A 13731-nucleotide genomic window follows, 5' to 3' on the forward strand; every position below is an offset into this window, starting at 1 on the left:
ATGAACTTTGCGGAGAAAGGGTGATCCTGAAAAACATGGACGTTGGTTTCATGTGTGTGAGGGGATGCATTGTATGTGAGGGGATATATCTAGGAGGTGCATATGTGTGAGGGGATGCATGTGTGTGTGTGAGAGAAGATGTGTGGGGGTGGGTGCGTGTGTGTGTGTGTGTGTGTGTGTGTGTGTGTGTGTGTGTGTGTGTGTGTGTGAAGGTGTGCTGGTCTTTGTACACACATACTGAGGTCAAAGGTTGATATCAGGTATCTTCCTCTATTTTCTTCTACCTTTTGAAGAAGGGTTTTCTCTCAATGAACCTGAAAGTTGCCATTTTGACTCGGATAGGCTGGCTGACAGGCCAGTGAGCCCCACGAGCCACCTGCCCCTACCTGCCAGTGCTGGGGTTACAGGTTCATGCCACCGCACATCTTTTACATGGATGTTGGGGATATATACTCAGATTCTCATGACTAAGTAGCAAGCACTTTATTGAACCATTTTCTTATCCCTGAACACTGACCTTCATTTTCAGGCACTTTTTTTTTTTCAAATAATTCTTATTGAGCATCTGAGTAATCATAGGAACACAAAAACAAGAGGCAAATGTCTAGCCTCCTTTGTCACCAAACTGTGTCTCCATCTCTGATATCCCATGGAGTGTGGCTTTCTCAGAAACCAGCCCTGGTCTTTCTGTAGACCCAGCCTTAGAAAGTCAGAACCCAGCAGAGCCCTGGAGCCCCACTCAGAACTCGGTGAAGTGGCTTGAGCATGAACTGGAAACCCCAACATTCTGACTTCACACAGACGAACACCCAAACAGAATGTTGCTGAATATACATTTTAATGCATACATTTTTGTTAGTAGAATACATGTTTATGGAACAAATATTAAAAGTTTTCAGCAGTAAGCCTATGCAGTAAGGTCTAGGAGTCTCCTGCTGTGTCTTGCTTTGTAAACTCAATAATCCTTAAAAGAATTTACAGAGAAAAGTTGGTACTTTAAGAAAAGTTGTTAGCTTGCCTGAAACATACAGAACTGAGGCAGAACCCACAGAGCACAGAAAATATTTTAATACTGAAAGAGGCAGGTTTGGTTGAAGAGGTCATGGAATCAGTCCCCTTGGCTGGGCAGTAGGGAGGGCAGAGTTCAAATTCAGCTATTCACTCCTCTCTGTATCTCAGCTGGAAATGAATGAGGAATTTTTCCCACATTCCAGCAGGCAGAAACTTGGAGCTCTTGAGAAGGGCCTACTGTGTGCACAAGCCCTTGGTTGTAAACATTAAGGAGAGAACATATTATCTTTCATAGACAATAGCCCATTGATGATGTGCTGTGGTGAACAGATACATAATTTCTAAAGCAGCTGTGGAGGGATTTCTGTGTTGTGAGAAATAAATCAGAATTAAAATTGAATAAAACCCCAACTATTGCCAGATGTCAATCATGTACCCTGCCAGATGCCCCAAGGAAGTCATCCTGCAACTGAGATGTCACAGGTGGTTCTGGATGCCTTTTCCAGCTAATGATATAAGTTTTTTATTTTGTTTTTAAACATATCAGCCCTATTTCTAGCATTAAAAAAACAAAGCCTAAAGGGACAGAAGATGGAGCTTTCTATAGTTTTAGTTTTAGGGAGGAAGTAATTCTCAAATGGGGGCTTATTTTGACTTTTTGTGCTTTTTACCCCTAGGAAAGTAAAAGCTTCTTGTTGGAATATAGGGAGTGTCTGTGTGTCTACACCAACACCCATGATGAGAAGACAGAAAGAAGAAAGACATAGGAAGAATGAAGGATAGAGAGGAAGGGGTTATGTTTTTGAAAGATAAACATGAAACCATAATGCTTGGTCTACCCAAAGTACAGCTCCATTCAGTTCCTCATTTATAATGCTGTTAGTGGACAGATCTAAATTCAGTTCTGGAATGGTGGCATCGTCTCCAGAACCGCAGTTTTTATCCTTCATGTGTTACTTACTTCCCTACAGTTTGTTCATCCTTCACTCAGCAGAAAGTTACAAGTTAAAATATTTTCTGAAGACGTGTTAACACTGTTCAGAAGCCCAAGACTGATCTAGACTAAGTCTTAATTGTGGGGAAGTTGGGAAAAGTGGAATTTGTGTAAGTCCCTTGCATGCCTGGGGATGACTCTGTGAGAGCAAAGTCTGTAAATCAACACAGAGCCCTTAAAGCTGAAGAGTAGTGGCCATGTAGGCCTCCTGGGGCATTTCAGGGTCATGTCTGCTTCTTGGTTTGTGGAACCCAGAGAGCTTCTTTAACAACAAAATAGAAGTAATGAGGTACTTAAAGCACAAACCCCTTCAGCTCACAAACTGGAAAGCCTTTCGAATTCAGACTAAATTCCTGATCTCCAAATCCAGTCTCTTTTCATACACATGCATTTCGGTAAGGACATCTGTGAGAATGGATACACGCCTCCTTCACACCTTGGTCCCAGTCCAGCTTTTTCTGAATGAATCATCCCCTTCCCCCACACCTCCTTAAAACACCCCTTTTAATTTCCTGGTTCAGAGGCCTAAACAAGAAGTCCCACAGCTGTAATACCTGCTTTCCGTTGGAACTTTCACTTCAGTACTCAGGAAGGCAGAAACAGAGAAAACCAAGAAAAACGTGCTTGAAGCTGTGGCTGGAAATGACACAGACTGCTTTGGAGACAATTAAGCTGGACTTGGATCTGATGCCTCTGTTGCTAAACTTCCAACCAAACTCTGTTGCTCCTCAATTGCCTGGTATTCCTTCTTCTTGTACTTGAGGGTACTGTAGACGGCCAAGGCAATGACTACCCCTAATGCCACAATGACTGCCAAAGTGATTCCAGCAGCTTCTCCTCCTGGCATACCACCGCTGTCTCCATGGATGACTGTCATGGCTCTACGCAGCTCCAGTGGGTCTCCCAGCCTCCACTGGTTGGTCTGGGGGTCTTTAATCCAGGATCTGGCAGTCTCACTACTGGTCACTATGACGGTGTTGGTGGCAACTTGGCTCATGAGGGGTGGTCTGGTGTAAGGTGGGAGCCTTACAGGGAGCAGAGACCCTCCTGTAAAGATTCCAGCCTTGACGCAGTAGGACACTTGGCATCCATCACTGATAATGGCTAGGTGTTGGCTGAAGCCCCCAGGACACTTTTTCAGAGATGGTGCCCCTATATCTTTAGATGTATTAGAATTAACCAAGGGATTCCCCATTATACAGCTAAAGAACCCACCAAAGGGTACTGAAAACTTGTACCCCAACTCATAGTCCAGAGAAACACATACCTTAAGGTTCTCAAACAGTCTCAGTGGAATATAGCCAGCTGGGCATGACTGTGCATTTGTCAAGGGGTTGATGCTCTTGTCAGTGAAGACTCCCCCAAAGAGAAGTCCTGAGTTTTCAGGTACTTGGCCAGTGGCTGCACACCAATAAGCCTTGAATTCAGCCTTGGCCACTCGGAACACATCTTCGCACACTGTTTTGCAGAAGATTTTGAGGGTGCACTTCTTTTTACATTCCAGGCGACTGTAACCCTCCTCATGGGTCTGAGTCAGCAAATGGACAGGGGTGTATCCAGAGGGACAGGAGAAATCACCGGTGAGCAGATTCTTCTGCTCCAGGTTTTGGCAAAGAACATCCCCTGACAGTTCAGTGCATTCCTGGTAAACTCCACCAAAGGTGAAGTTGGTTACTTTCTCATCACATGAGCCGTCATCCACATTGGCTTGAAAATTGTAGTTGGGGGAATCGACATTTGTGCAGCCAGGGTGGGTGTTAAAAGTGTAGTAGTGTCTCACAGCAGTTTCCACTGTCTTCGACAGCTTCTTCACCAAGGGACCTGGCAAGCCAGGCAGCTTGTCGGGCTTGATGAAGAAATGCAGAGGCAAGCCAGCACGGTCTACTGCCACCAGGTGGTTAGTGATGCCCTTCTGCCAGATTTCCAGAGTGATGCCTGGGTAGAATGGAACCCCGCCCATGCTCTGCACCCTGGAGTTGGTTCTGTTAGAAAGATAGCACTTGGTCAAAGCGTTCTGGGAGGTGTAGTCCGCCTCAAGTTTGAAGTTCACGATGTTTAAGAAGGCAATCCCAGCAGAGGCAGTCACTCTGTCCTGGCTGTTCTGGTTGTCCAGGAGGAAGGAGGACCTTATGTGATCCTCCTGAACCAGTGCGGCCCCAGCATCCACACTAGTGATTACGTGTGTGCCATAGTTGAGAACTAACAGTTCTGCAAGGTACATGGCCATCTTTGTCTGGTTTTTCTCCAGCTGGTCACAGATGTCCATAAGCGCCTTCGTAAACCCCAAACTGAGCTCTGAAGTTGGGCTGCTTTTGACTGTATAGACCAGGTTTCTTACCTGAACCCTGGTGGTTACAGCTTGGTCCTTTACTTGAAGGGTCTTCATCCTTTGGAATTCAGTAGAGAACTTGCCGTTGACTTTGGAGAAAAGGGAGAGTTCTGTGTTGATGGAAAATGAGGTGGTGCTCTGGTAATTCACCCAGGAATCCAGGATTTCTGAGTTCATCTCCAGATTGCTCTCTTTCTGGGCAATGGTAAAGACTTCATCAGGGATGATGTACTGTCCATCTTCTGTGGTCTTACAGTTGGTGTACGTCAAGTCCATCACCCGGCCCATGTCTATATTCCTCAGATTATCCCAGCCCCCTCCTGGTAAGACCTCCAAGACAGGTAGTTTCAAGGCGTCTTTGCATGTTTGGAATCCATCCTTAGCCGTCTCTCCAAGAGGCCTGTCTGTTTCAGCATGTGCTGTCATGGTCCAGATGATGGCCATGGCCATGAAACTGTTCACAGTGCAGACAGCTGCAGCCATGTTCCAGCCCCAAGCATTCACCGACAAGACTGGAGTCAACAGAAAGATAGGAAAGAAAGCAATTGCTCAAACAGAAATTTCTACAGTTCTCCTAAAACCATCAGTTCCTGTTTATGCTGCTCTAATTACAAAACAGAGAAACGAAAGCTGTTTGGAAAATTAGGGACCATTAGGGCCTTGTAAAAATTATTCTACACTGAATAGGCAAACATAGACTCTTTACCATTTACTCCCCTGTGACCTGCACCCTGCCTTTTTTTTTTGCTGAAAGTGGCAGCTGCCCAGTAAAAGCATGGATCCAACACCTACCGTGTCTCTCTGGGAGGGCTCCGGTCTGGCTTTTTGTTCACTCTGTTTGACTGATTTCAAAACTGCCTGACTGTTCTCTTGTGGAATCACCTTACTAGTTTCTTTTTACTGGAAATGCAGTAGTTAGTAGCAACATTGGCCTTATTTACATACCCCGCCTCCCCTAAGCAGGCTACTCTGTGTCAAGGACAAATCTTAGGTATCTCATTGGCACACTGAAGTCGAAGGCTGTCCTCTGAGGGCGGAAAGAGTAAAGAAACTCAGATACTTGTTTTGTGAGGTCTCATTGTTACAAGTTTTCACAGTCCTGCTTTGGATATGGAGTTATCAGGGGCTGAACTCAGCGATCTAGAAAAAAACATTCCATTTGCCATATGCTGGGAAACCTCAGCCTGAATTGTCCTGAGCATCCTGTGTGAGGGTGAGGGCTCCCACACTGGGCTGTTTTTCTCCTTTCCAATAGAAATATTTCAGAGAAGACAAAAGTCACACTATAAATTTTGTTTTACTCAAAGCATAAAGTGGCTCAGGAGGGTATATGCATGTGTCCACACACTTGTCCGGTCTTCCCTGGGTGTACAATTTTAAAGTAAGAGGTAACTGACCATGCCTTTAACCTTTCCACCCCTTTTTATTGAGTGTATATATAATCAAGAAAGCTGTTCTTTATGACTCAGGTTAAAAGTATTAGCATTCATTTCTTATATTGTCAGGAAAACATAATCTTAGGGGTTTTCTTTTCTTGTTCTCCCCTCCTTTGGGAGTTAGCAATGCTAGCTCCTTTAGATTTACAATTTAGAGAGATGTATTCTTTCCCAGTAATCAAGTATCGGGATGGAGGGAACGCAGACGAAATACATACTTGGAACAATTGGAGTGGTCTCAGTGCATTTTACTGGCAGCCAGGGACTCCATAACAGATTAAAAAGCTTCACATGGCACCCTCACAACACCCCAGATCATTCTATGAGCAAGATGCAAAGCTAAGACTTTTGAAAAAGAATCCTGTTTCAGCCACAGGTTGCTACTGTCACCTGTGCACAGGCTGGGAAGATCCCAAAGAACTGAATTATCTCAGGCTGTCAATGAAAAGCAGAGAGCATTTTTTAGAAGGAGCAAGGCTGCCCTTCACAGACTGAGTTTCCCTAGTCTCTTTTTGGGCCCCAGTGATGCTCTGTAAATCCTCAAAGGCCTCGCTGTGGGTCTGTTCATGCCAAGGTGTTTGGGGAAAACAATTCACACCAGCCTTGCAAACAATGTCCAAGCTATCCTAAGCTGGAGAGCACAGCCTAGCCACTGCAGAGAATGCTCTAGTGTATAAATAATCAGGGGTTATATAGTCATACCTCAGGAGAGAGTCCAGAGTTAAAAAGCTGAAAGTTGAATGCCCTTTAGTACTTGGAATAATTCAATATTTGCACTCTTGATTTTTTTTTTGTTTGTTTGCTTCATGTATACTCATCTGAAGAAAGTCTAGCAGTTTCTCCTTGTTCTCTCTTTTCTAGATCCTGTTGAGAGCTGGGAGTGTGGTCCTCTGGGTGCAGTGTTTATGTATAGGGATCGTCAGATACCACCTAAAATGTGGGCACAGCAGTGCATGCCTGTAACCTCATGCTAGGGGATCCCTAGAGTCTGTTAGCTAGTGAGTCTAGCCAAGATGGGAAGCTTCAGGTTCAGCAAGAGACCCTGTTTCAAAAGCTTACAGTGGGGAAGCAATTCAGAAAAGATCCTGATGGCAACCTCTGGCCTTCATATATGCTGGCATGGGTGAGCATCATAAAAACCCTGTGTTCAACCACCCCAGCACATGAAAATGCTACAAGTAATTTGATGCTTAAAAAAAAAAAATAAGGACACACCAATTGGTTGTCCAAGTGTCAAATGGTCATTCCCGAAAACACAAACACAAGTAACATCATACAGACTGAGCAGGTTATATTTAGGAATATATATGTATACACATATACATATTTGCATGCAATAACAATTAGTGAAAAAGAGGCCAACCACCTGTATATTACACACACACACACACACACACACACACACACACACACATGCACGCACACACCACACACACATCACACATACACCACGCCACACACACCACACATACACCACACCACACACACACACCACACTCACATACACACACCACCCATCACACACACACACACCACACACACACACCACACACACACACCACACACACACACCACACCACACACTGTAGTGGGTAGCTGTTCCAGCTTTGACCTGGAAGTACTACCCCCATTGAGGCTTCGGTAACTGTCACGCCTACAAGGCAGGGCCGAGACAGGAGCCCTTAAGACCCGAGATCCGGATGTGCCTGCTCTCTTGGTTCCTGGATCCTGGATGCTGGAGGTAGACTGAGCAGAGTTTTGATATTGGTTGTAGTATTAAGTCAACTCCACGTAGTTAAAAGGGAGGTTTATTTTGTGGGGTAACTTACAAATAAAGGGATAGGTTACAGGGTCCAGGAGAGGTGAGGTGCAGTCCAGCGGTGCTCTCTGGAAAACTCTGCTCAGTCTACCTGCCAGCATCCAGGATCTAGGAACCAAGAGAGCAGGCACATCTGGATCTCGGGTCTTAAGGACTCCTGTCTCGGCCCTGCCTTGTAGGCGTGACAGTTACCGAAGCCTCAGTGGGGGTAGTACTTCTAGGTCAAAGCTGGAACAGCTACCCACTACAACACACACACAAGTACAGACACATACACACCATACCACACATACATCACACACACACACACACACACCACACCATACATATACCACACCACGCCACACACACCACACACACACACACCACACACACACACACACACACACACACACACACACACACACACACACACACACTGTTGAGGCCTTGATGTCCTGAAGCGAGAGAACAAGCAAAGTAAACAGTTCTACATTCAAGTTTTTCTAAATTGTCACTTTTTATTATTTTTACTTTTAGTACAGTTTTCCACTCTAATATTACATAAAACTGAAGAAACTATATGGCAGAATATTATACAGCTAACAGTTTTTTCAAACAATTTTGATTTAGTGAGAAATCCTTGTGTTATCATGATGTACAAAAACAATAATAGGCCTTCAGCATGACTCTAGACATGGTCAAATATATAAAATTAGAGGTTTCAACACCAGCCCATTGACAGCAACTACATCTGGTCAATAGAGTTGGTTTTGTTTGTTGTTGTTTTTTCTTTAAATAATTCTTTTACTCTTAATTTTCCAGAGGTTCTTTGGTTTTCTTGATTTTTCAACAAGAGAATGTCTTACCTATTTGAGATTTTTCTTTATTTTGTTTTGTTTTGTTTTTACTGAGTATTTACTAAGTACCGAATAACAGTGGATATCATTTTGTACTAAGTAAAATAATTCAGACTATAACATGTATATTCATAAATTTTTGGTTTTGAGATTATAATTAAAACATTTCTCCATTCCTTTTCCTTCCTCCAAACCATCCCATATACCTTCCCCAACTCTTCTTCAAATTTTCACTAATTGTTATTGCATGCAAATATGTATATGTGTATACATATATATTCCTAAATATGACCTGCTCAATCCATATGATGTTACTTGTGTTTGTGTTTTCGGGAATGACCATTTGACACTTGGACAACCAATTGGTGTGTCCTTTTTTTTTTTTTTTAAGCATCAAATTACTTGTAGCATTTTCATGTGCTGGGGTGGCTGAACACAGGGTTTTTATGATCCCTTTGCTCAAGGAAGTTCTCTTTTCAGCTGGTGGGAAACAAGGAAAGGAGAAGCGAAAACGGGGAGAATTTAGGGCACAGCCTCCATTTCTATGCCAGGGCTGGGGAGTGGGGCTCAGAATGGGCAGAGGAGGGTTTAACTACTGTGTCTTACTCCCGTTTTTTCTGTTTAACTCCCACCAACAACTTTTTTTCCTTTTTTTCATACTGAAATATGCGTGTAAACACATGTTCTCTCCAGATAGCTCCCCTGAGGGAGTGAAGGGCTGAGGCAAACCACTGAACTCTGACCTTTAGCAGAGAGAGGCAATTCTTCCACAGAAGGTATTCGTCTGTGGTGCTGAAAAGCAATTTCACTTCCTCCAACAAGAGGGAAGTCACACGTCTGCTTTCTTTCCCAGTCTGAACACGTGCGGCACTTCTGACACTGTCATGAGGAGTTAAGCCATGATTCACGTCTGAGGTTCACTTCTGTGGGCTTGGGGCCTGTTCAGGTGTCACCAGTGGTCTAAGATGGTTACATTAGCGAGGATCAGCCCTTTTTGTTTGCCAGGGATCTAGGAGACCAGTCTGAAACCTGACATACAGAGCATTGCTAAATGGAACCTAGAACCACGACTTTTGTAGACCCTGGAGTAAATGTTGATGAAAACAGAAGGCCTGTGTGGCACAGAGCACAGTGACAGCTTTTTATGTCTGAGCAGTTCATTTCTCACCTGATATTCTGAGCTTTGCTTTGTTGTTAATTCAAAAGAAATTCTTTGCGTCAAGACTGTTTGTCTACTAACCACAAAGAAATAAGAACTCAGTGGTTTCATGCTTTCCTTTATTCCAGAGGGCAAAAACAGAAGGTATGTGGGAAATTCTGCATAGTCATGTTAAGTGTGAGGCCAGAATTTGGCAGCCCAAGCCATTTTATTCTGTTATTTTCCTGAGACAGGGTCTCAGTGTGTAGCCCTGGCTGACCTGGGATTCTCTGTGTAGACCGAGCAGCACTTGAACTCGCAGAGCTTCCACCATGTTAAAACAGGAGGGCTGAAGAAAGAGCTCAGAGGTTAAGAGTACTAGCTGCTCTTCCAGAGGACCCAGGTTCTAGTCCAAGCACCTACATGACCACTCATAACTGGCTGGAAGTCCCAGTTTCGAGGGATCTGAGGCCCTCTTCTGACCTCAGTGGACATTGCATGTATATGGTACATTTACATAAATACAGGCAAAAACCTCATACACATAAAATTTTAAAAATAAAAAATATTGTTTCAGTTTTAAAAATCCCTTTCTAATTATTTTATAGGATACCTTAAATATTCATCAATATGCGTTGTTAGGAGAGTCCAAGAGACACCCCAAATGATATAGATTATTACTGTTGCCCTCAGTTATCTTCCAGAAAAAGAAGGTAAGACTATTACTAAAGATACCACACATGTTGGACACAGAACTTGGAGGAATTGATATGCATCTGACCTGAAAGCCTCCACCCTGAGGAGTAGCTGTTCCAGCATTAGAAGAAGCTATGAAAGATGTCAAGAAAGCAATCAGTCATCTTCTGTGGCTGTAAGAACTACAAACCACAATGATCATCATTGCAAGATATTCTGAAAGGTCCAGTAGCAGCACTGATATCATGGAGGCAATCAACAGCCACCTAATGGGACTTAAGGCTCAATCAATAGGAGAGAATTCACACTGGATGCTATAAACTTGGCCAACTACCTATGCCTGCTGAAGCCATGGAACCTAAAGGAGAATTTATTATTTTGGTATTATGACAGAAATAGTTTGGGAAAAGAAATGGAAAGTCACATTTTCTGTTTTCTAACTGAATTATAAATACTTATCCTTATATACCCAGATAAGTGTCACCCTCATTCCTCATCAAAGAAGCTTCATTTTGCAGCAGATAAACACCATTACAGAAAGCCACAACTGGACAAAACACAGAAAACAACTGACTGTGGGGTGCCCAACTCCCGCTGATACATCTGCAACACAACTCTTACACCTAAGGCTCGGAGGACATTGCAGAAGAGGGAAGAAGGGTGTTGCAAGAGCCAGAGGGCTAGGACAGTGTGAGGTAGTGACTTCCAAAAAGGAAGGAAAAGGAGGACAGGAAGTGGAGGAGTATAGGGAGGAGGGTATGGATCTGAGTGAAGTCGGCAGAGGAGTAGAGGTAGAGTATGATCAAAATGCACAGTGTGAAATTTTCAAAGAACTAATAAAAGTATTACATTCAAAAGGGGGGCTCTATTGAGGTATGAAATACCATAAAGATTGTGCCATTGGACACTGATTGCTGTTTTTGTAATTTGGACAATAAATATTAAATCCAAATATGTCTAACAGGAGTCAGTTTTAAAAGTTGAAGCTATTTCAAGGTAGTCAAATATCTGAAAATACTGCAGGGCTTTTAGAGCCTTCAATGTGTCTTATCTTAATGCTTTAAGTTCAATTTGTATTATCTCAATATTAAGAACTTATAATCCAATTACTTGGATCTAGTTAGTATTCTTTTTTTCTTAAGTAGGAAGAATTTGATTTAAGAGTTTTGAGTCAAAATAGAGGTACTTACATGGATGGAGTTCCTCTTGGAAGATTTAAAATAAGTTATCAATGAAAAAATAAACTAAAAATTTAAATCTGAATTATACTGAATAATGAGAGACACTATTTTACAAAGGTAGTAAAAATACTTGAGTCTTTTCAAACATGATAACATTGTTTCAGTAAGGTAAGAGTTACGGGTAAATAATCAGTTCTAACAAGAATGTGCCAGTACAGTCGAAGACAGGTAGGTGTCATTGAGTTTTTTTGAGGTCTCTGTGGACGTGTTTTCAGAAATTGGCACAATTTGAGGTGTGACATATGAGTTTATGAATTTATCTCTTAAGGTTTTACAGCACAAAAGTTAGTTAAAAGTACCCAGTATGGGGCCTGGCCCACCGCCTCCAGCCTCCCACTTCCCGACCCCACGGATCCCTGCAAAGTGAGCAAGCTTCGGGCCTTCGTGAAGATGTGTAAGCAGGATCCCAGCCTCCTGCACACAGAGGAAATACATTTCCTGAGGGAGTAGGTGGAGAGCATGGGAGGCGGAGCGGGGGCGGGGGGGGGGGGGGGGGGGGGGGGAATACCACCTGCTACTCATAAAACTAAGTCAGAAGAAAATACCACGGAAGAAAAAAGAGACAATAAGACAGAGGAAAACACAAAGATGGATGAACCGTCAAGTGGGAAGAGTGATCTAGAAATTGACAGTGAGGGTGTAATTTTTAAGGGCCTTTAATTACAGCAACTGAAAACATACACAATGTATCTTAAATATCTAGAAGTTACAAATACAGGCAAAACAGTGAGCCTTTTCTATGTTCTTTTAATAAATTTAAACAAACTGTTTCTTAAACATCTAAATCTTATTATAACTGGCATTTAGAAGTTGCTTTTGTTGTAAAAGGTGTGTGGGGGAGGGGTCCTTCTCGTTTGCACCAGGCATTTGTCTCCACCCTGTTTTCAGTTCCTTCACTTTAAGTCAGCTGTCTTCTACCTTTGTGGTAAGAATATTAGTCATTTAATAGGCATTCTACTCAAGTGGTTTTTCCTTTCTTAAGGCTAAAGGCACGGAGATTAGTTATTGTCCTAAATACACTGTAAAAGAAAAATTACATTTATGAAATAGTAAAACATGTTGGAATCTACTATAAGCCTTATCATACAAATGTAAGCCTTTATGTAGGTGAAGTAGGGTTTTAAATGACTGTTGTTTTTTTCTTTAGTCCCCAAACTTTAGACTTATATCTTAACTAGGTCTGATTAAGATAAGGATCTTGAAAAACCTGTTTTTAAAAGAGCAGTCAAAACTCACCCTAAAAAGTCTACATTCACACACACACACACACACACACACACACACACACACACACACACACACACACAGGTGTTTGCATGACTCTTCCAATGAAAATGGATCATCCTTGAGTTCTCATGTTCAGGTGCTAAAACTGTCCATGCAAAAACAGAGCTCTTACTTGAAAGATAAAATGAGAGTTTATTCTGAAGCCAAATCTAAGTTGCCATGTGCTGGGGAAACAGATTCAGCTTACCTTAAGTTCCGTTGTGATAATGACTTCATGAACTTTTTATAATGGCAGAACAAAGTCATAATTAAAGCTGGTTTTCAGATACATTGGTAGGAACATCAGGTAGGTAGATAGGCGGGTTACAGCAGAGCAGGGAAGTCTTTGCTACAAGCTTCAGATGCTGTCTGAAGATGCTGCCATTCTTACCCTCTGAGTCGGAAACTGGTGGTCTGTGTGTACGTTCCAAACAGTATTTCACCTGATTGCCACAAGCATATGAAGTCAAAAACAGAGACAGATGATAAGTAGCAGCCAAGGAGGCTAAAGATAACTCAAGATAATTTGGATCTGGACATGGAGCATTTACCTGTCCTTAATTATAGATATTCTTACACAATCAATCAGCATTGTAGAATTTTTAGCATGGGTGCTTTTTTGTTTTTGTTTTTGTTTTCTAGGCACTTATATTCACAGACTGAAGAAGTATTCTTAATGCCACTCCATGATTCCAATAGCAGACATTGCTAACTAGATTTTGATTGCCTCTGAATTCTGAGGCCACCTCAGCACAGTCCCAATACACATTTTCAGAACATTCTAATGGAAACCTGTTTAGTTGTTCTATAAGGCAAACAGAAACTGAGTGTGTATTATTGGTCAAGCATTCTTTATGGTGCCATTGTGCAGTCGCCAACGTCAGATTTAATGTTATTATAAAAGTCAAAAGGATAGTGTGAACCCTTAGGGTCTCCCCTTCCCCTTATTTTTTCAGATATTT

The 13731-nt window shown here is 42.5% G+C and overlaps 1 protein-coding gene across 1 annotated transcript; it reads right to left on the reverse strand.

The window, feature by feature from the left end:
* Nucleotides 1-819: 819 nt before the first annotated feature.
* Mpeg1 (macrophage expressed 1) lies at nt 820-5231 on the reverse strand. Its single transcript, XM_052761424.1, has 2 exons — nt 5127-5231; nt 820-4846 (listed from the first exon to the last, which is right to left on the reverse strand). The coding sequence occupies exon 2, from the start codon at nt 4815-4817 to the stop codon at nt 2673-2675; it is 2145 nt and encodes a 714-aa protein (XP_052617384.1). The 5' UTR covers nt 4818-4846; nt 5127-5231; the 3' UTR covers nt 820-2672.
* Between the last annotated feature and the right edge of the window lie 8500 nt (nt 5232-13731).

Source organism: Peromyscus californicus, unplaced genomic scaffold (genome assembly GCF_007827085.1).
Source record: "Peromyscus californicus insignis strain IS unplaced genomic scaffold, ASM782708v3 Scaffold_4__1_contigs__length_199733344, whole genome shotgun sequence".
Classification (NCBI taxonomy): Eukaryota; Metazoa; Chordata; class Mammalia; order Rodentia; family Cricetidae; genus Peromyscus; species Peromyscus californicus.